The sequence below is a fragment of the Aotus nancymaae genome, unplaced genomic scaffold (genome assembly GCF_030222135.1).
Source record: "Aotus nancymaae isolate 86718 unplaced genomic scaffold, 86718_ANA_hifiasm-v0.15.2.pri h1tg000041l, whole genome shotgun sequence".
Lineage (NCBI taxonomy): Eukaryota > Metazoa > Chordata > Mammalia > Primates > Aotidae > Aotus > Aotus nancymaae.
The window spans coordinates 11,163,770-11,183,613 of NW_026988455.1; the positions used below are offsets into that span (position 1 = coordinate 11,163,770).

The following is a 19,844-nucleotide window of genomic DNA, read 5'->3' on the forward strand; positions in this document are numbered from 1 at the left end:
CATGGTGGCGCATGCCTGTAATCCCAGCTACTCAGGAGGCTGAGGCAGGAGAATTGCCTGAATCCAGGAGGCGGAGGTTGCGGTGAGCCGAGATCACGCCATTGCACTCCAGCCTGGGTAACAAGAGCGAAACTCCGTCTCAAAAAAAAAAAAAAAAAAAAAATAGAACTTACTGCTATCCGAGACATGAAAGGTAGAAAAAGAGATGAGCCAAAGACAATTCTCAGGTTAGCTGAGGTGCTAGAGAAGTTGAAGTTATCACTGATAGAAGGTAAGAAGAGAAATTAGGGAAGACAAAATCAAAGAGTTTCCCTTTTTCTTTTTTTAATTTTAATTAAAAAAAAAATCTTAAAGACTTCCAAGTAAAAATGTGAGCAATGACTAAATCAGAGATGACTGTATCAGCATTATAAAACTCTTGAGACAGAAGTTTCTTAGGCACAGTAGCCAGGGGGAAAAGAGCAGAGGGCTATCACCTGAGCATTTGAAGGCAAAAGAGAAATAGGGAAGCACAGTGTTATATAAACAAAATAAAAGAGTTTCAGGAAGGAAAAAATGACTATTCAAAAGTTGTGGGATTGTGAGCCAGGCTTTGCTGCATGCTGGCTGGCTGAATTTAAGCTGCCAATATCATTTAGGGTTCATCAAGAAAACAGCAGCCACCCTATATATTCTAGTTACAAAATACTCAGCTATACAAACTGCTCTTGCTTACTGCTACGGGGGATTGTGTATAAAGAAATAACTAAACAAAAAAATTGGGTATCTGTCCAGAAAATAATTTGGAGGTATGAGAAGCAAACATGGAATTTAGGTGTGTGGGAACTAGAAGAGTCAGACACCTATTTAACAGTAAAATGTAGCTAGATGGCAGAGGAAAAAGAAAAAGACACAAACACCTGCAGCAAAACAGCATGACTGGGGACTGGCATACACTTCAAAAGACCTTAAAGGCATATACTGTAATTTACTACAATATGACTAATGTTTATAATGACTACCTTAAGTTTTAAGATGGTAGATTTCACCACATTTCATACTGCTTCATTAAAAAAGTACACTTCTCTTTTCTTCAGCGAATGGGTATTATGCTACCTGTATGCTCAAAACCCTAAATTTGATGGAACCCCAAACTCCCTCTCTTACCCTAAAAAAATCCCTGGCAGATGATTCTCCATGAGAATTTCAGTAACAAGGAGCTCACTCTCTCATGGAGAGGCTATCATGCTGTTGAAGAGTTCTCACCGTTACTATTTTTTTTTTCATCTTTAGTATTAAATCAAGACTTACTTTGCTCTAGCTTTGTCTTCCTTCTGTAGTAATCAGTCCATTTTAACTTCTTAATCTGCTCTAGCCAAGTTAAGTATCTTCTCTTTGCGAAAGACCCTCTCAAAACATGGTACAGAGTACTACTGATGCCACTTGGCTGCCTACTCTATCTGGGATATACAAGAGTACTTTTTTAAATATGAAAAATTTAAACATAATTATAAGTATGAAGAACAGTATAATGAACTTTCACATTGCCATTATCCAGCTGCACAATTATCAAGATTTACCCTATTTGCTCCATCCATCCCTGGTTTTTTTTTTGTTTGTTTGTTTTTTTTTCAGTTTTGTCTCAGTATTTTCAAGTAAGATATGCTACCCATTTTACTTCTATATGTTTCATATGCATTCCTAAAATATCTGGACATTTGCTTACATAGCCACAATGCTAGTATCACATCCAATAAAATTTACAGTTATTCTCTAGTTTCTCTCTCCATTAGTATTTAAATATCCCTAACTGTTTCAACAGTGTCTTTTTATAGCTGGGTTGAATGAAGATACGGATGAACTTATTGAGTTGGTTCTGTAGGGCAGTGATTATTACATTTGCCTCACAAATGAGTTTTACCCACTGCATTTGGTTGTTATGGCTTCAAAGTCTTATTTAATCTAGAAGATCTGCTCCTTCTTCCTCCATGTTAGTGACTTGTAGCTGTCCAACAGAATGTCTCGTATTCTGCTTCCTTGTGGTGTAAATTAGACTTGAATCGAAGATGACTCTCCGCTTGATTTGATTCGGGTTCAAGGTTTTTGGCAATCATTCTTGTGAACTTCATGTTATATCACCTCAAGAAGCATACCACATCTGGTTTTCCCACTTTTAGTGATGCTAAGATTGATTAGCATCACTAAAATTGATTTTGCTGATTGATTTTGCATCACTCAGGACTGCGAAATGATTTTTAAATTGTCACTTTTTTTTCACACCTTTTATCTAGACTTCTGTAAAACAGTACATTCCCTTATCAGTTAGGACTAACTGGTTACCATTAAATGTGGTTTGCAGAGGAAATGGGAGCTGTATTTTAAAAAAGAAAACAAATTTTACCTATAGAAGGGAGACCAAGGCCAGGTACAGTGGCTTACGCCTGTAATCCTAGCACTTTGGGAGGCTGAGGTGGGTGGATCAGGAGGTCAAGAGATTGAGACCATCCTGGCCAACATGATGAAACCCTGTCTCTACTAAAAATACAAAAATTAGCTGGGCATGGTGGTGCATGCCTGTAGTCCTAACTACTTGGGAGGCTGAGGCAGAAGAATCACTTGAACCTGGGAGGCAGAGGTTGCAGTGAGCTGAGATCGCGCCACTGCATTCCAGCCTGGCAACAGAGTGAGACTCCATTTCAAAAAACAGGAAAAAAAAAAACTCAAAAACCAAAAAGAGAGACCAAGACGGTTAAGGGGTCTAGAAGAAACATCACATGAAACAGTTGGAGATATGTCACATGAAATCGTTGGAGATATGGAAGTATTTAGCATGTAGATAAGAAGACAGAGAGGTTTGAGGAGAGAAAGAGAAGCCAAGGAATGATAACTATTTGCAAATATTTTAGGGGTCATCATGTAGAAGAGGGAGTAGCTTTTATAATGTCTTGTTACAAAGAATAGAGAATTGGGATAGATTGTAACAAATCAATTTTAGATTCATATAAATAATATTAAATTCCCCGTAACTGGTTAGTCTACTGCACTGTTTTCTAATTATTTTATGGAGGGTTGAGGTTTGACGGAAGTGCCTCGACAGGAAGTAAAAGACAGACTGGGCAGACAGGGATGACAAATCTAAACAGAATTTTCCTCTGACAACAGGTTCCCAGTTGACATCAAGTTTAGAAACCACTGAAATAGGAAGTTATGCAATGTGGGTCCTGGTGGCCCTACTTCTTACCCTGTTACTTTACCCAGAAACTATGGGATTATACTTTCTCTTTCCTCATAATTAACTAATTATGAAGCCCTTGCTATTCTATACTCATTCTATTTCTTTCCATTTCCTTTTTCACTGGCCAAGTTCAGACTCCGAACACCGCTGACCCAGATCATTACAATGGCCTCCCAGTTGCTCTCCCTACAGTAGTTTTGTAAAGCAAACATTATAAACCTTAGATCTAGTAACACCTAACTTAAGACACTTTAGGCTTAAAGTCGAAGTCTAAAATTATCAATATTATCTATAAAACTCATATCCTCTCTCACCTTCCATGTCCCAGTCACTCTAAAATTCTTCTAATTCCCTGAGTGTGTCATGTTCTCTCTTGTCTATGGGCCTTTGCACTACTGTTCCTTCCACCTGAAAATACATCCCCTCTTAACTTACGATAATCTCTACTTATTCTCCAGGTTTTGATTTAAATGATCCAGAAATCTGTGATTATTCAGACTATACTAGGTTTTGGATATATGCTCTCACAGTAATGCATACTACTTTTTGGTACACATAACAGGAAGAATTCATTATGTATGTAATTATTTATTTAATGCCTAAGCAGAAACCACATCTTTTTAATTTGCCACTGTAATCCAGCATTCTCATACAAGGTAAATTTTAGACACTTAGCATTTATTTGCTGAAATAGTTACTAATATGAACTTCGAATACTAAAAACTGAGATGTAAACTCCAAAGAGCTCTGATAATGGAATGGTACCTGCTGTGGCATTTTCAAGGTGATTCCATTTTCTGTACTCACTGATGTCAGAGTGACAGATACTACCAGGAAAGGGTGAGGAATGTAGCGTGACATGGAAACCTCCTGAAGAACTTGAATACCAGCAGTAGTATTTGGACTGTAAAAACAAAAGAAACCCACATACCTCAACAACAATGCTAATAAGATCTTCTTTCTTTTCCACTTGTAATAGTATTAGATTTCATGCTTATGGAAGACTCAGATGTCTTCTACCTATCATCTTCTCCCTACATATCCTTCAATCAAGAAGTAGGCAAGGTTGAGGGGAACCAGAGAACATACATGGGGATGAGAGAGAAAGAAAGGGAGAAAGAAATAGGAGGGAAGATGAAAACTAGGGAAGAAGCTATAAGAATACAAATATTTAAGTGGAAAAAACTAGTTGGTTGAGAAAGAATGAAGGTTCAATCACTGAGGCTAGTGAGATGTCTTAATTTTTATCTTGCATTACTCCTCAATCACTCTGCTATTTAAGTAAATACATACTTCAATCAACCTCTGAGAACAAAAATATAACTCAAGAGGTGTCATCTAAAAATGCTGCAAATAGACCAGATGCCAAGACAAATACAAGGCAACATGCTGCAGTAACAAGACTGCTGATTTTTAATGTCCCAGACTATAGCCATGTAGCTCAGTGAAAATATACGTCAGTTTGCTAAGGACATGCTTCCTACAGCCTTAAAGCTATGGAACTTCTTCAAATTCCCACCAAGTATTGGAAACACTAGGAGAGTCAGTAAACATTTATTTTCAAAGTTGTGAAAAAAATTTAGGTTTTTCTAAGGGTTTACCTCATCCCAAACTAGTTTTTCAAATAACCCCAGGAAGATAAGCTAAAGAAGTTAGTGTAGAGTATTTCTTTTTTCTTAGCTACTATATCAGTATCACTGATTTAAACTCCTTGCTTTTGTTTACTTCTAACAAAACAGAAATTAAATATAAAAGTGGAATAATTGTTTTGAGAAAACAAACACTACAAAAGAGAAACATGATAAATAGGAGAAAAAAGTAACTTCTTATGCCAGATACTTACCCATCAGATTTTCTTTCAATACTGTAAAGGCATATTGAACAGTCTGCTCTAAATACTATTACCATGTCCTGGAAGACACTAAGCAGTAATGTTTCTGCTTGTGCTTTGGTGACATGAGCAAAGGCATTATCCAGATTTGATGTTCGCAAGTATACTCTAAGCTGAAGAAAACAAAAATAAATAAAATTATAAAAACAAGGTAACTACTACGGATGACTAAATACTTTAGACATGCTGTTTTTTATCTTCTGCCCTCCTCCTTTTTTTTAAGTAACAGGAGTTAAAAGACCTAAGCTTTAAAAATAAATGGATTATGTTTATATATTTTTCCAGGCTAGGTTCATTCTACAAATAAGCAAAAAATGAAGTAATCAAAACTGAATGCAGTATTATAAAATATTCCTTTTAGACTGCTTGCTTATTTATTTATGAGACGGGTTCTCACTCTGTTGACCAGGCTGGAGTGCAATGGTGTGATCTTGGCTCGCTGTAGCCTCTGCCTCCTGGGTTCAAGCAATTCTCCCACCTCAGCTGGGAAATCCCAAGTAGCTGCAATTGCAGGGGCATGCCACCATACCTGGCTAATTTTTGCATTTTTAGTAGAGATGGGGTTTCACCATGTTGGCCAAGCTGGTCCCGAACTCCTGACCTCAGATGATCCACCCACTCAGCCTCCCAAAGTGTTTGGATTACAGGTGTGAACCACCCACCGCACCTGACCTAGACCTGTGTATTTAGACCTGATGTAGTGAGACCAGCAGTTTCTTAAAGCAAACAAAAAAGCAGATACAGAGTTCCCCTTATCCATGGCTTTGCTCTCCACAGTTTCAGTTATCTGCGGTCCACCATGGTCTGAAAATAGGTGAGTATAGTATACTAAGATATTCTGAGAGACCACATTCATATAACTGTTATTACAATATACTGTCATAACTATTTTATTTTATGAATTATTAATATTTTACAAATTAAACTTTATCATAGGTATGTATGTATAGGAAAAATGATAGTGCTATATAGGGATCAGTACCATTAACAGTTTCAGGCATCCACTGCTGGTCTTTGAATGTATCCCCTATAGTTAAGGAGGGGTTACTGTAAATCAGTAACTAAATAAATCTATCTCTAAGGTTAGCTGTTCTTGTATCATGAAATTTTTTGCTTTTAACTCTTTATTTTCAAATGCCATAGAGAATGTCTGACAGCTAAAATCCTTACAAGAGGTTATCTTAGAAGTCTCAATTGTCATTTAAAAATTTTTTAAAGTAATAACCTGAAAAGAAAATCCCACTAGATAATTTAGAAGCTACATTCTTGATTTAAAAATGTTTTGTTCAGTTTTCAACAGACTATTTTCTATATAAAATTAAATCATGCTTAATAGCTTTAAAATACAAAAATCTGTTATTTCTGAGAGAAAAAACTTACCTCTTCTTGATGGTCATTTATGTTGTAACATGCAAGAACCATAAAATCATTCCACCAGGCTAAGCCACCTGTCACAATCATATTTTTCTCCTTAAAATAAAATTTAAAATAAAATTACCTTATGCTACCATAAATTCTAACAAAGTAGTAAATTTATAAAAATTCTTATCCAGACAAAGCTCAAATTACTATTATTTTTTGAGACAGTCTCACATGCTGGAGTGCAGTGGTGCGATCACAGCTACCTGCAACCTCCGCCTCCTGGGTTTAAGCGGTTCTCATGTCTCAGCTGCTTCCCAAGTCGTTGGGATTACAAGCATGCACCAACACACCTAGCTAATTTTTGTATATTTTGTAGAGACAGGGTTTCACCATGTTGGCCAGGCTGGTCTTGGACTCCCAGCCTCAAGTGATCTGCCCACCTTGGCCTCCCAAAGGGTTGGGATTACAGGCGTGAGCCACCACACCCAGACAAAGCTCAAATTATTTCTGCTCTATTCTCCCTCTCTCCAATGATTACTCTAGAGCCTTTACTAATAATGATCCATATCCTATTTTCAAAAACAAGTATTTCTTTAAGGAGGCAAATATGCCATTAAAAATAACTGGGTACATACAGCATCATCATTCCCACATCCAATAGGGCTTGGTTTAAATACTGGCTTAATCATTTATAAGATGACTAATCCGTGTGTGTGTGTGTGTGTGTGTGTGTGTGTGTGTGTGTGTGTGTGTGTACACATAGATGCGTGCAGTTGGAAGAGCAGGAAATCAGTGCTTACTAGGTACCTATTGTGTGTTAGGCATTTTATGGCACTTTGATATATGTTATCTCACTCATCTGCATAGCACCCAATGAAGGCATTACTGTTACTCTCTTTCAATTAAAACACACACACACACACACACACACACCCCCCCAAATATATCACACATAGAACAAGAAAGGAATGAGCTCAAATTCTGTGGAAATTTATTCTGATCACATTTGAAAAACTGAATAAATCCTCAGGCTAAAGAATTATAGTTCCTGATCTTAACAAGAATTAAAAATAAACCAACTATTCTGACACAAGATCCTTTACCAAATATCAAGTACTTGATCAGAATTAACTCTTGGACATTACTTTTTATTTCAGTATCATTTTATTATTTGATTTTTCTTATTTTTTAATAAGTAACCAAAATTACTTAGCTATAAACTTGATAGTTATTTCATACTGTAGTAGTTCTCTTATACTTTGAGAAATAGGTTTTTAATCTCAAAAAGACTAACCTGGGTAATGTTTCCAAAAAGTTTCCATTTTTTGGTGAGTAAAGAGTAATGTGCAAAACCAAACTTGCCAACCACAGCAATATTCTGTCCAAGCTTATCAATAGCTGAAAACTGTTTAAAAAAAAAAATAAGAAAATTTCCTTGCAAACCTATACACTTAATTAGGCATAAAGAGCTTAGTATTGTGTCAGGCAAATAGACTATTAATAAATGTTTGCTAATTAAATACTTTAATGTCCAAATATTCACAGTTACATCTGAAAAAATTACAGATGTTAATATACTAGCAGTGTACAATAGATCAAGTATTTTATTCTTCTCAATACACCCACTAAAGGGCTCTTCCCAGAATGCCTCTTGCAGCAAATGCTAGCCAATAAAAGTTAACACCAACAAAATAACAACTCACCCGTATAGGCCAATTGCTCTCTAGATAGGTGCTGGAAATCTACAGAAAATAATACATCAGTTTGGTAAAACTTATGAAATGTATTTAAACTTAAAGCATTAAGTTATCACAATACAAGACTCATCTTACTTTACTGAACAATGTTTAAGGTGCCCCCCTAGTTAATATTAGTAGCAGAACACTTGGAATTTACCAATTGTATACGAATCAATGTTTCACATTTCATGTCTGTTACTTCGTGTTTCTAGTTACCAGGCTTTCCTTTCCCCACCCCTCGCCCCTTATGATGTTTCTGTTTGTTTTAAATATTGAACTCAATAAATACAGACTGATGAGATTTTCAGAGAAGGCACCCATGAGGGCAGCTATGAATTGAGCAGATGAACAGTTTGGGTTCCTGATATGAACCATTCCAAAACAACCTAATTCAATTACAGCCTCAGAAAAAGTTCCGATTTTTTAATGAAAATAATTTCATTACTTTTACACTTCTTGATTAAAAAAGCTATGCTTAGGCCAAGTCCAGTGGCTCACACCTGTAATCCCAACACTTTGGGAGACAGAGGTGGGTGGATCACCTGAGGTCAGGGGTTTGAGACCAGCCTGACCAACATGGTGAAACCTCGTCTCTACTAAAAATACAAATCAGCTGGGCCTGATGGTGCATGCCTGTGATCCTAGCTACTTGGGAGGCTGAGGCAGGAGAAACGCTTGAACCCGGGAGGCAGAGGTTGCAGTGAGTCAAGATCACACTAGTACACTCCAGCCTGGGCAACAAGAGTGAAACTCTGTCTCCCCTGCCCCCCTCCAAAAAAAGCAATGCTTAAAAAATTATACAATATAAAAATGAACAAAATGAAATTCTCTGTTGCTTAGGGACAACCACTTGTTAGCTTTTATTCTATCTCTAAAGAAACATGTATATACATGAAAGAGTGCATGTAAGCTATTATTTTTCCATAGGGGTATTTTACTTACTTATCTACAAGAACTTTTAATATGTTACAAATATTAACTCTATCTGCAAGAAAAGTGGTCAATATATTTTTCCATGTTGTCTGTCTTACACCTTTGAACATGAGGTCTTCGTATCACCCTAACACCACCTTTCAATTTAAATAATTGATATAGGATATCAATGTAGATTAAGTAAATTCTAGCTTTAATGAGACTGATCTATATAGCTTACTGATTAATTTTCATGAGCACATGTTGGAGCGGGGTGAGAATTAACAGAACCGAACAAAAAAAGAGTCTTCTGTTCCTGGAATAAGAAAAGCTTTGATTTGTTCAAATTTACTTTCATTCTACTCTAAGAAAAGTTGTCACATATTTAAAATTAAATGCCAAATTAAAAAGCCAAGTAAACTGCAATCAAACCCAGTAAGATTGTTTGCACAATGTGAAGACAGAACAAAAATTAAGTAAAAGCAATATGCTCTAAACATCTGTATTAACCCTGATAAAATTTATTGATAAAACTATTTGTTATACTTCACTTATTATCAAGTGCTTCACTTACTACTTATTATTTAAGTTGACTTGCTAAGTCAACTTAAAATCAACTAAATCAACAGCTTAATAAATTAATAAAATTCACTATGGGCTGGGCGGGGTGGCTCACACCTATAATCCCAGCACTTTGGGAGGCCTGAGGTCGGGAGTTCAAGATCAGCCTGCCAACATGGTAAAACCCCGTCTCTACTAAAAATACAAAAATTAGCCGGGGGTGGTGGCAGATGCTTGTAATTCCAGTTGCTCGGGAAGCTGAGACAGGAGAATCACTTGAACCCAGGAGGCAGAGACTGCTATGAACTGAGATCACACCACTGAACTCCAGCCTAGGCAACAGAGAAAGACTCTGTCTCAAAAAAAACATTAAAAAGTTACTATGATGGGTAAAATTAGTTCAGAATAATGGTAAACAAGGTATGATTGGGTGGTGAAATAAAAGTTGAAAGCAGTTTCAATTTTTTTTCAACAGTTACTAACAGGAGGAGGATGTACCTGAGTGTAACTGTGCCAATCAACCATGGTACTAAAAGGAATCCTCACGTCCCTCAAAACTTGGTGTTTCATGAGTACTTATGAAATGTGTGGGTGGGTAATGTGGGAGCTGGGATCTTACTGCAAAAGTGGATTCTAACACAAAGAGTTTCTAATAATGGGAACCAAAGTTAAATCTTACCAAATGATCATATCTAGAGGAGAAAACAATTTATTCTGTAAAAATCTATGAAGTTCCACAAATGATTTCTTTTAAAAACTTAAGGTGTTAGGTTTAAAATGAAGTTTTTTTTTTCTTTTTCATGCAGTTTTGTGTCTACAGATACTATGTATTTTCTAGAGTAGGTCAACTTTGTTGATCTATGTGTCATCTGAACTCTGAGCTCTACCTCTAATACTGAGAACAGGAAACGGCAGAAGTAAGGAGGAGGCAGTTAATTAATAAGAAAAAAAAAGGTCATGAGAGCACACTCAGGGCACTGAAGTCATGCCACATCATTGGAACACTGAGTGCTAAGGTGCAGAAACTCTACCTTTATCTTAGAATGTTTCAGTTTCTCTTAAAGAAACTGAATCTGCCCTCCTTTATTACTACAATTTTTAAATTTTAAAGTAACTCTGCTAAAACTCTGTCTCCTGCCTAGACTAGTTTTATCTATAACTATTGAGACTGTGGGAGCCACCCTCCTAGCAGATTTGTTTGTACCAAATATCACACCCGATACACTTGATACATACTGTAGAAAGACAGCTAATAAGTGATCAATGAAATAACCTTTTAAATACTCTCTGCTAAAATCCCTAACATAGTGCCTGATACCCTGTAGGTGTCTATCTCCCACATTTTGTGAAGCTTATTCTAAGTAGCCAAGTTAACTATCAAAGCAACACCCCCAGAACACCGAAGATTTATGTACCTTTCAGAAGTAAATGTTTACATCATGCAAAATACTGAGCATTAAAATAAATGGCAGTCTTAGAAGGAACATGGCCTAAAACTAGAAGGTGTGTGTTTTGTAAAGTTTCACAGTTTGTGTTCCATCTGTCAACAAACGGTTTTCAAAATTTTTTAAATTTATAGGTAAGAAAATTTTTTTTAAAAAAGCACCACTTTTACAGCCAGCTACCAATCCTACTTCTGACAAGTATGTATTTGTTTTGTTTCACTTAAAGAAAAAACATAAGTAACATAGAATCTTTCAATCTGGAAGTTAAGAAGTATAAGGTAGCAGGTTTAAACAAACAACAAAAAACTAGTAATCTAGATGAGAAACAGAAAGAGAAGCAGAATTAGTTGGAGCTCATCTAAGCTATACAAGAAGCATACAAAGAATAAATCACACAAACAAATCAATTTTGACAGAGGATGTGGTCACTTATCTTAGAAAAAAGGATAATACTGAAGGGTGAATTAAATCAGGCAACTATGTTTCTTCAGGGAGCCATCATAAATGGCTAAAAAGCCTAGAAGGTAAAGCATTAGCATTATATAGACACTGTACACTGTCCCACTGAAACTCCATCACCATAACCGCACTGAATTATGTAGCTGGAGTGCCAGCAAAATATAGGGCAACTCCAACTACAAACTGCCAAACAGGCAAATTCTAAGTTTTAGCTCAAGATCAGTAGTGTATTATATGATTTAATACTCAGTACCTAGGTTTTAAAATACATTAGATTGTTACTTTAATGTAGAATCATAAAGATAAGTATGCCACTACTCTGCTGGGTGAATTGGACAAGTCACACAACTTCCCTGATCTTCAGTTTCCTCATGTCTCAAATCCAGTTGGACTTTATGATCTTCTAAGGTCCTTCCAGCTTGAAAAATTCTGAGTCCATTATAATTGTTTCAGAAGTACAAAACAATTAATGTGGCATTATTTATGTTATTTTTAAGGAAACTAATAAACTCGGTAAACCCTAGTTTTACAAGTTCATCTAAGTATCTCTAGCTATCTAAAGAACAGAATGACAGAGGAATCTTGCTGGTACCCAAAGTCCTAAAATCAATGTTAAAATGCTTCTCTTATATGGGATACTTCATAGATGCTGAAGAATCACAGAATCACTAAGGTTTTGAGCTGGAAGGAAATTCAATTTTTGTTATTGCCTGATTGATTTTTTAGTTCCAGACCTACCTTCTTTGATCCTCTGCTCTACTTGGCTCTCTGGTAACACAGACCTGGCTAGGCAGAACTGGCATTGATGCTAGGTCAGTGTAGAATGAATAGTTCAAAGTATGGGGAAATGAAAATAGCAGAGAAATGGCTATAGGAGAGAAGGGAGCAGTGGAAAATTTTAGTCAAGGAAGTAGCTAATGCAGTTTTATTTAAAAATTGTTACTAATTATAAAATGGTATGTACATTGTTTGATTCTATGAATTGATTAATGTAAGTTAAATACATTTTTAGTGTATACCACATGTCAATGTAGGAGATAACCTTTCAACCTTACACATGACAATTTTTTTGTCTCTCAGTATCTTCACTCAAAGTCAACTGAAAATAACATGGGAGCTGAAGTAGGCTAGTAGTAGGGTAAACTATATAGAGAGTCAAAGTAAGGCAAAGAATTATGGAAATAGAAACTGACTAAAAGAAATTAAGACTGGGCTTGATGTATCTAAAATATTTTGCTATCAAAAGGGGAAAGAAAACACTCAGAACATTGAAATTAAGTATGCAAGATTCTTTAAAGAAACTTCAACTTACTGGTTTCCCCAAATTAATTTTACTTGGTATCAAAATTCAGAATTAATTTCCATGTTTAACATTTAATGTCAGTTTATCAGAATTACTGTAAGACACTGTTAATTTAAAAGTGGTATCAGAATGAATAAATAATTTAGAATAAGATTAGCTAATAAAATTATTAACAATAAAGCTCTCTACTGATCACAAGTCTGCAATTTGGGTCCAAAGTCACATGATTAACCTCAATGTGGCCCCATTAGGACTGCAAGGTCAGCTGTACAGAGTTCTAGTTGATGTTGTCACTTTCCATGAAATTATTACACTTTGTTTTGCCTGTGCAAATCTGTAGAGCTAGATTTATACAAAAAAGAGGCTGAAAGTAAAATAAGTAGTTCTCAATGAGAAGGTAAAACATAAACTTCTAGTTCTTGACATTATTAATGCACTTGAAGCAGGTGGGGATACACTCTACACCAAGTGGAAAGAAAAGAAGGAGAAAACAAGAGGACAAGAACGCAGAAAAGCAGAAGGATATGACAAAATGGTTAAAAGGATTCTCAGTTGCCTGAAGTTAACAGATGAAACATTTAATAATCTGTTCCAGGTGATATCCTGTCAAAGAATAAGTCTCTAGTCATCACTAATTAAAGATTTACCTGTACAACATGCCAATGCCGATGTCCAAGTAAAGTGCTTAATCCCTGAGACTCTAAACCTCCATCTGAAAATGGGCTCTTTTCTCGACTGGGCTTATGCTCAGAGTGTGTTGAAGAACTCCTGGGATTCTGGGTTTGTGAAGCCTCCCCACAGTTCAAGTACAAGCGATCCTCGCCCTGAAGCAATACCTGCTCTTGGTTACTCTAAATGAGTGAAAGAGGAACAAAATGGGTAAAGGAGAAAAGCAAATAAAAACAACTCAACATATGTAGGAGAAAGTAAGTTAACATATTGATTTAGTTTTATTATAGGAAATGTACATATATCTCAATGTTGATTTTCTTCACAGAGGACAAAGTACAATCATCTCATGCACTATTATAATTAGAAAGAATAGTGCTATTAGTGACCATGAGTTTTCAACTAGAAAGCCAGTGTTCTCAAAGGTGAGGAGACTTATTAACTATTCAAATCAGACAAAGCAGCATCCTACCCACCTCACCATTTTAGTCCAAATGCTGGCTTGACATAAAACTCAAGGGTGCTTTTAAATTATTATTTGGGATGCGGAAGGGGAGGAGAAATACTTTCTTCTTTTCTGGGGATCCTTGATCTTCAAGTGGAATAACAGATTTGAGATTCAGGCTATTTTCACCTTCTTTCTTGATTTATTGTAAATTTTAATTAGAAATTTGTTGTACCAAATGTCCACTAAAAAGCCATTGATAGTAGGTATTAGGATATGCATTTCTAACATGTTACATATACTATTACTGTATATTAGCAATATATAGTAATATTAGTATACATTATTTCAGATAGAAATATAAGAGTTTATAATTTGGGGCAGTGTTTCTAAAAGCAAGTCCTCAGACACATTTTCTTCAAGCTGTTTCTTAAAAATTCACAGTTAAATAAGCATGGGGAACATTGTTTTTTATATGCTACCTCCTGGATTTTCATGATGCACATTAGCATATTTTAAGACTCTGAAACCCTAAAATAAAGAAATTTCTACAATTTTGTTTCATCTTTATTTCACACTTACATGGAAACAAAAATTTTAAAAAATCCCGTGGAACTACTACTAATATCTCTTGTAAGTAGTGCCTGGAGGAACACGCTTTGGAAAATGCTATTCAGATCAACACTAAATTATTCAAATTATTCAAATATATAAACATTGCTTTCCGTCAAATTGCTTATGACCCTATTAAAAAAATAAAAACCAAAGAAACACAACTCATTGAGAAATAAAATTTTGGTATAAATTTAATATAAAGTAAAAACACAAGAATCACAGAAAAGAAGATAATATGCCAATTTTAGGAGTATATACCATGCATACATATGTCATAAGAAGGGTCTAAAATTCTAACATAAAAAACACTAAAAAATCAGAGCTTTAAATATACTTACCATACAAGGGTTTACAGTGAGTACACTCTTAATAAACTGAAATAACAGGATGCTGGGCTGTTTTACTACACTCCTGAGGTCAGACTCAATTTCAGTGTTTTGAGAACCAAATCCACTGATTACCCATAGGTGATAGCCTTCTGCACCCCAGCTCTTAGAGAGAAGAAGAGGAAGAAAAACAGTCAGAGTAATAAATGGCTTTTGTAGCCCTTCCTGGTTTCAATTATCCAAATTCTGAAATAGCCAATGATAGCATTATTAATGACCTCTGCAGGTTGGAGAAACTGTGATAACACAGACAAGAATCACACCTTCAATTATCTCTTAACTAACTCCAGAGGAAACCACCATTACTGCTGTCTATCTACAAAAGCGAAAACATTACCTACCATTCTTAATGCCAATTTCAGGATCTCAATCCTAAAATTACCTACTATGCTCTGTAACTTCTCCATTACTTTTAATTTAGCTGCCTCTCAAATACAAAGAAATTCCTTACAGAAGACACTCCAGGTTACCTAGCAGAGGCCTGGCAAAGAAGCCCATACAACATGCAGTTTTGTATGGAGCGAAGAACATTGGATTGGAAGCTGTGAGACTAGAGTTTTCATTACAGCTTAGCTTTTTATTATATTACCTTGGCCAAGCCAGGGTATAAATTTCTTCCTCTGTAAAATGAGAAGGTTCAAATAAATTCCTCCAGAGCCACTCAGTTTCAATATTCTGTAACTAGACTCCATGATAGTATTTTTAAAGATTAGTGATTCTCAATCTTCAAACCAAGAAAATGGCAAAGGGGCAAAAGGGGTAGGCCATGAATTGTTGCAAAATTTCAAAAGTTTAATAGGACTTTCATGTTTTCCTATGATAAAGGCGTACTAGTTTTAACTAAAATGCTGAGATTCTTAGCTTGTGGTTGAAATATCAACTTAGTGAAATAGAAAACACTGGCTGTTTCATGCCATTCAGAAGCACTGATTGGCATTTATAGAAATGTATGGCTGAAAACTTAAATTATGGAGGTGGGCAAAGACATCAAAAGGGGTCCTTGGTGGTGGAAGGTTGGAAACCACTATTAGGCAACCATGGTGGCTTTAATTCTATAAGAAACCCAAGATTAGAAAAATGTCTTCCTCTGTGGAGCAAGAAAAAAGGGAAGTGACAAGTCTCACAGTCACTAATTTTAAAAGGATGGTAAGCAGAGGGGCTATAAGCAAGAAAAAGTTGTTATGTAAAGACAGGGGTTCTATCTCTTCATTTTCTAAAGAAACTCTTGAAAATAGGTATACAAAAATACAGGTTGAGCCTCCCTAATCCAAAAATCTGAAATGCCCCAATTGCTGAAACTTTTTGAGGGCTGATATGACACCACAGTAAAAAATTCCACACCTGACTTCATGTGATGAGATGCAGTCAAAACTTTTTATGCACAAAATTATTAAAAAATACATTACCTTCAGTCTAAGTGCATAGGATATATATAAAACATAAGTGAATTTTGTGTTTAGACTTGAGTCTCATCCTCAAGAATGTATATGTGAATATTCCAAAATCCAAAAAGTTCCAAAATCTGAAATCCTTCTGGTTCCAAGAATTTTGGTTAAGGGATATTCAACCTGTATTGTTTACAACAGTGACTATAATTCTCTTGACATACATCTATGAGAGTTTAAAAAAATATGCCCAAGGCACTGTGCTATACTGCAACTTGGCCTGGCCAGGTCCAGCAGCAGAAAAAACAGTGTGTGTATGTGTGTGTGTGTGTCTATGTATGTATATGTGTGCTCAAGTAATGCACAACATATCCTCCAGGAAAAATGCCCAACGAACATTTCACCTCATGTTAAAAGCAAGCAGGCCATGAGAAGACACATACAAAAAAGGCCTCATCTGAACAGTCATTATCATTATAAGATGATAGGGGTTTGGTGGATATATCTAAACAAAATGCAAATACTGAAAACCAGGCAGCCTTCCAATGAAAAAAAAGGATGACTTTCATCAAGCAAGAACCATTGAGGAGGAGGCCACTGAGACTAAAATAGTTTTGTGATTTCATCAGATCAAAATGAGTGAAAAAAGGGCCAGCCTGGGCAACATGGCCAGACCCTGTCTCTACTAAAAATAAATAGCCGGGTGTGGATAGTGGCATGTCTATAGTTTCAGCTACTTGGGAGCTTGAGGCAGGAGGATCGCTTAGTGAGCCCGGGAGATAGAGGCTGCAGTGAGCTTTGATCTGCCACTGCTCTCCAGTCTGGGTGACAGAGCAAGACCCTGTCTCAAGAAATAAAATAAATTAATAAACATGAGTGAAAATAGGGAAGAAAAAAATCCAAGTTATTTTTTATATCATGCCGATTTTTTATAGAAAATACTTACCATGGAGTTGATCTTAAGGGGCTCCTTTTTGGTGCCATCAGACCTATAACTGAAACAGAATAGAAACTATAATACAGCCTTCCAATTATACATAATGCACATAAAATTTAGTGTTAGTTTTCTTAAAAAAATCAAAATGATTTTGCTCCTTCAAAATAGAAATACATAATAATGCATGAAATACAAAACTGTGGGTTAATACACCTAGGTGTATGTATCTCTTAGCCACATTTTCCCAGGTCCAAGTGACTTCTTGCCAGAGTCATGCAGCTTTTAAAGGTGTGCTCATTTCATCAGGACTGAGGTTCAGGGTAGTATACGAAGTGGGAAGAGATACTAACCTACTTCTATCAACCACTGGGCTAACCTACATTAACCAAATGAGAGAACATAACTTTCTACTATTTATATACATGTCTTACCACCCACATTAAATTATAAACTACCTAAAAGCAGAACCATGTCTGATTCTGCTTTGTGTCTGACATGCTGTCATATATGCAACAGGGGTTCAATAAATACATACATTTTTATGGAATGAGATGCATGTTTTTTAAAAACGGAATGTTCAGAGAATGAATATATTCTGAACAGATTATGAACTTTACTGTTTAAAGAATCGAGGCAAAATGGAAGTTTTGACACAAGGTTTTGGTATGCATGCACTGTGAAAAATAATGGAGTTATTTTATCTAAAAATTGCATTTTTTGACTTACGCAAAATCTCCTCCAAGTGTACAAATCAGCTGTGCTCCAAACACACTCCATAAAGAAAGGCCTCCATATTCCCAGGTAACTATTACAACACTATTGTCAGGAGACCATCTCATCAATTTAACAGCTCCTGTTTTATTCCAAACATCTGTTAGGAAATGGTAAGAAGAGTTAAAAATAAATAGTTGCTTCAGAAATTCAGAAATACTTAGTTTTTTTTTACAGTTGATATTTTCAAATCTAAAGGAGCAAAAAGGCATGACTGTTTCAAAAAATGCAATAAATCCTGCTCATTTAGGACTACTTAAAATTAGCAAGGCCATTAGTTTTGTCCTAATCTAAGCAGAACACTCAGTGCACAGGTGATCTGTAAGAAGTGAAACCTGTTTCTAGCCACTGTTGGCTTGAATAACTTATAAATGTGTAATCTTAAGCATCCTTGGCTTTGTATAAATCAGTTTCTGTAAAACAGGGATAAGGTTTACAGTAAAAACTGTCCTTAGGGAAAAAAAAAAGCCGGCCTTTAAAAAGGCTACATAGTAAGAATGATTAAAAAAAAACTTAAGGAGCAAATTTCTATTTCTAGAAGTACAGCAAATGACACCCTCAATGACTTCCACACTGAAAAAACTAAGATGTTGAATAGAATACTTAAATCCTCAAAACAACCAAAAATACTGAGACAAAGTGCTTGCCCTCTGAATTTTTCTGTCAAATCCTGGAGACCTTGACTTTTACCCTCTGATTACTCATGTTAGGAACAGGAGATGAAGCTCAGAGTTTGGCCAAGACAGGTAATCTAACAAAAGATACTCATATAAACCTGGGACTACAATGGACTATATCCATGATGAATGAGAAAAAAAACCTCTGCCGTGTAGAAGGAAAAAATTAGCAAGGAACATTTCCATGTTTCATCAGTGGAACTGAACGGAAAGTAATGCTCGTTTGATCACCTGAAGCCACAAACCCTCACTCTGATTTGTAATTTTGTGCAATTTAATGAGGTTCAAAGAAATCACAGAGAATACAATGCAAAGGGTTCCAGACTGATGTAGAGCTCCCAAGCGACCAGTGGAAGCAAAGACAAATGGAAAAACTCAAATATAATTCAGTTCTTCAAGCACTACACAAAAAATATGCTTCAAAGAAAATAATTAGCTCTCAGTCAAAAATCCTAAAATACATAAAAAAAAGAGCAAAAACCCAAAGAATCAAGACGTGGCAGAAACAGACTCAGAACAGCTTCAGATTTGGGGATTAACAAACACAGAACATAAAATAACTATGCTTTTTATAGTCAACGAAATAAAAGAGAAAACCAAGACAAGGAGCAGGATGCATACAGATCGGAAAAAGAGCTAAAAAAGACTTTAAATAATAAAAAATACAATACCTGAAATTAAAAACTTGATGGACAGATCAAACAACATATTAGACCTAACTGGACAGAATTAGCAAACCCAGATGGAAAAAAAAAATTCTAGAATGCAGTCTAGAGAAATAAAATTTAAAAAATTTTAAAGTCAGGTTAAGAAACACGGAAAAAAGTAAAACGTATCTGAGTTCCAGATAAAGAGATTAGGGGAGAGACAGTATTTAGGAAGACTGGTTGAGAAAATTTTCCAGAAATAGTTCAACGGAAAAAAGTAAAACGTATCTGAGTTCCAGATAAAGAGATTAGGGGAGAGGCAGTATTTAGGAAGACTGGTTGAGAAAATTTTCCAGAAATAGTTCAAAGACATGAATCTTCATCCAGCAAGCCTGAGTCTCAAGCAGGATTTGAAAAACAAACAAA

General features: G+C 35.7%; 1 protein-coding gene across 5 annotated transcripts in view; it reads right to left on the reverse strand.

Moving 5' to 3' along the window:
* RIC1 (RIC1 homolog, RAB6A GEF complex partner 1) overlaps positions 1-19,844 on the reverse strand; it is a 143,146-nt gene that overhangs the window by 19,190 nt on the left and 104,112 nt on the right. For all 5 annotated transcript variants that reach the window (XM_012454531.2, XM_012454532.2, XM_064361464.1 and 2 more), the window contains exons 9-17: positions 18,050-18,194; positions 17,333-17,381; positions 14,954-15,106; positions 13,534-13,737; positions 8,171-8,209; positions 7,762-7,872; positions 6,486-6,575; positions 5,058-5,218; positions 3,980-4,118 (exon numbers count right to left, since the gene is read on the reverse strand). In XM_012454531.2, the coding sequence (XP_012309954.1) occupies positions 3,980-4,118; positions 5,058-5,218; positions 6,486-6,575; positions 7,762-7,872; positions 8,171-8,209; positions 13,534-13,737; positions 14,954-15,106; positions 17,333-17,381; positions 18,050-18,194 (1,091 nt within the window). The remainder of the gene's footprint in view (positions 1-3,979; positions 4,119-5,057; positions 5,219-6,485; positions 6,576-7,761; positions 7,873-8,170; positions 8,210-13,533; positions 13,738-14,953; positions 15,107-17,332; positions 17,382-18,049; positions 18,195-19,844) is intronic.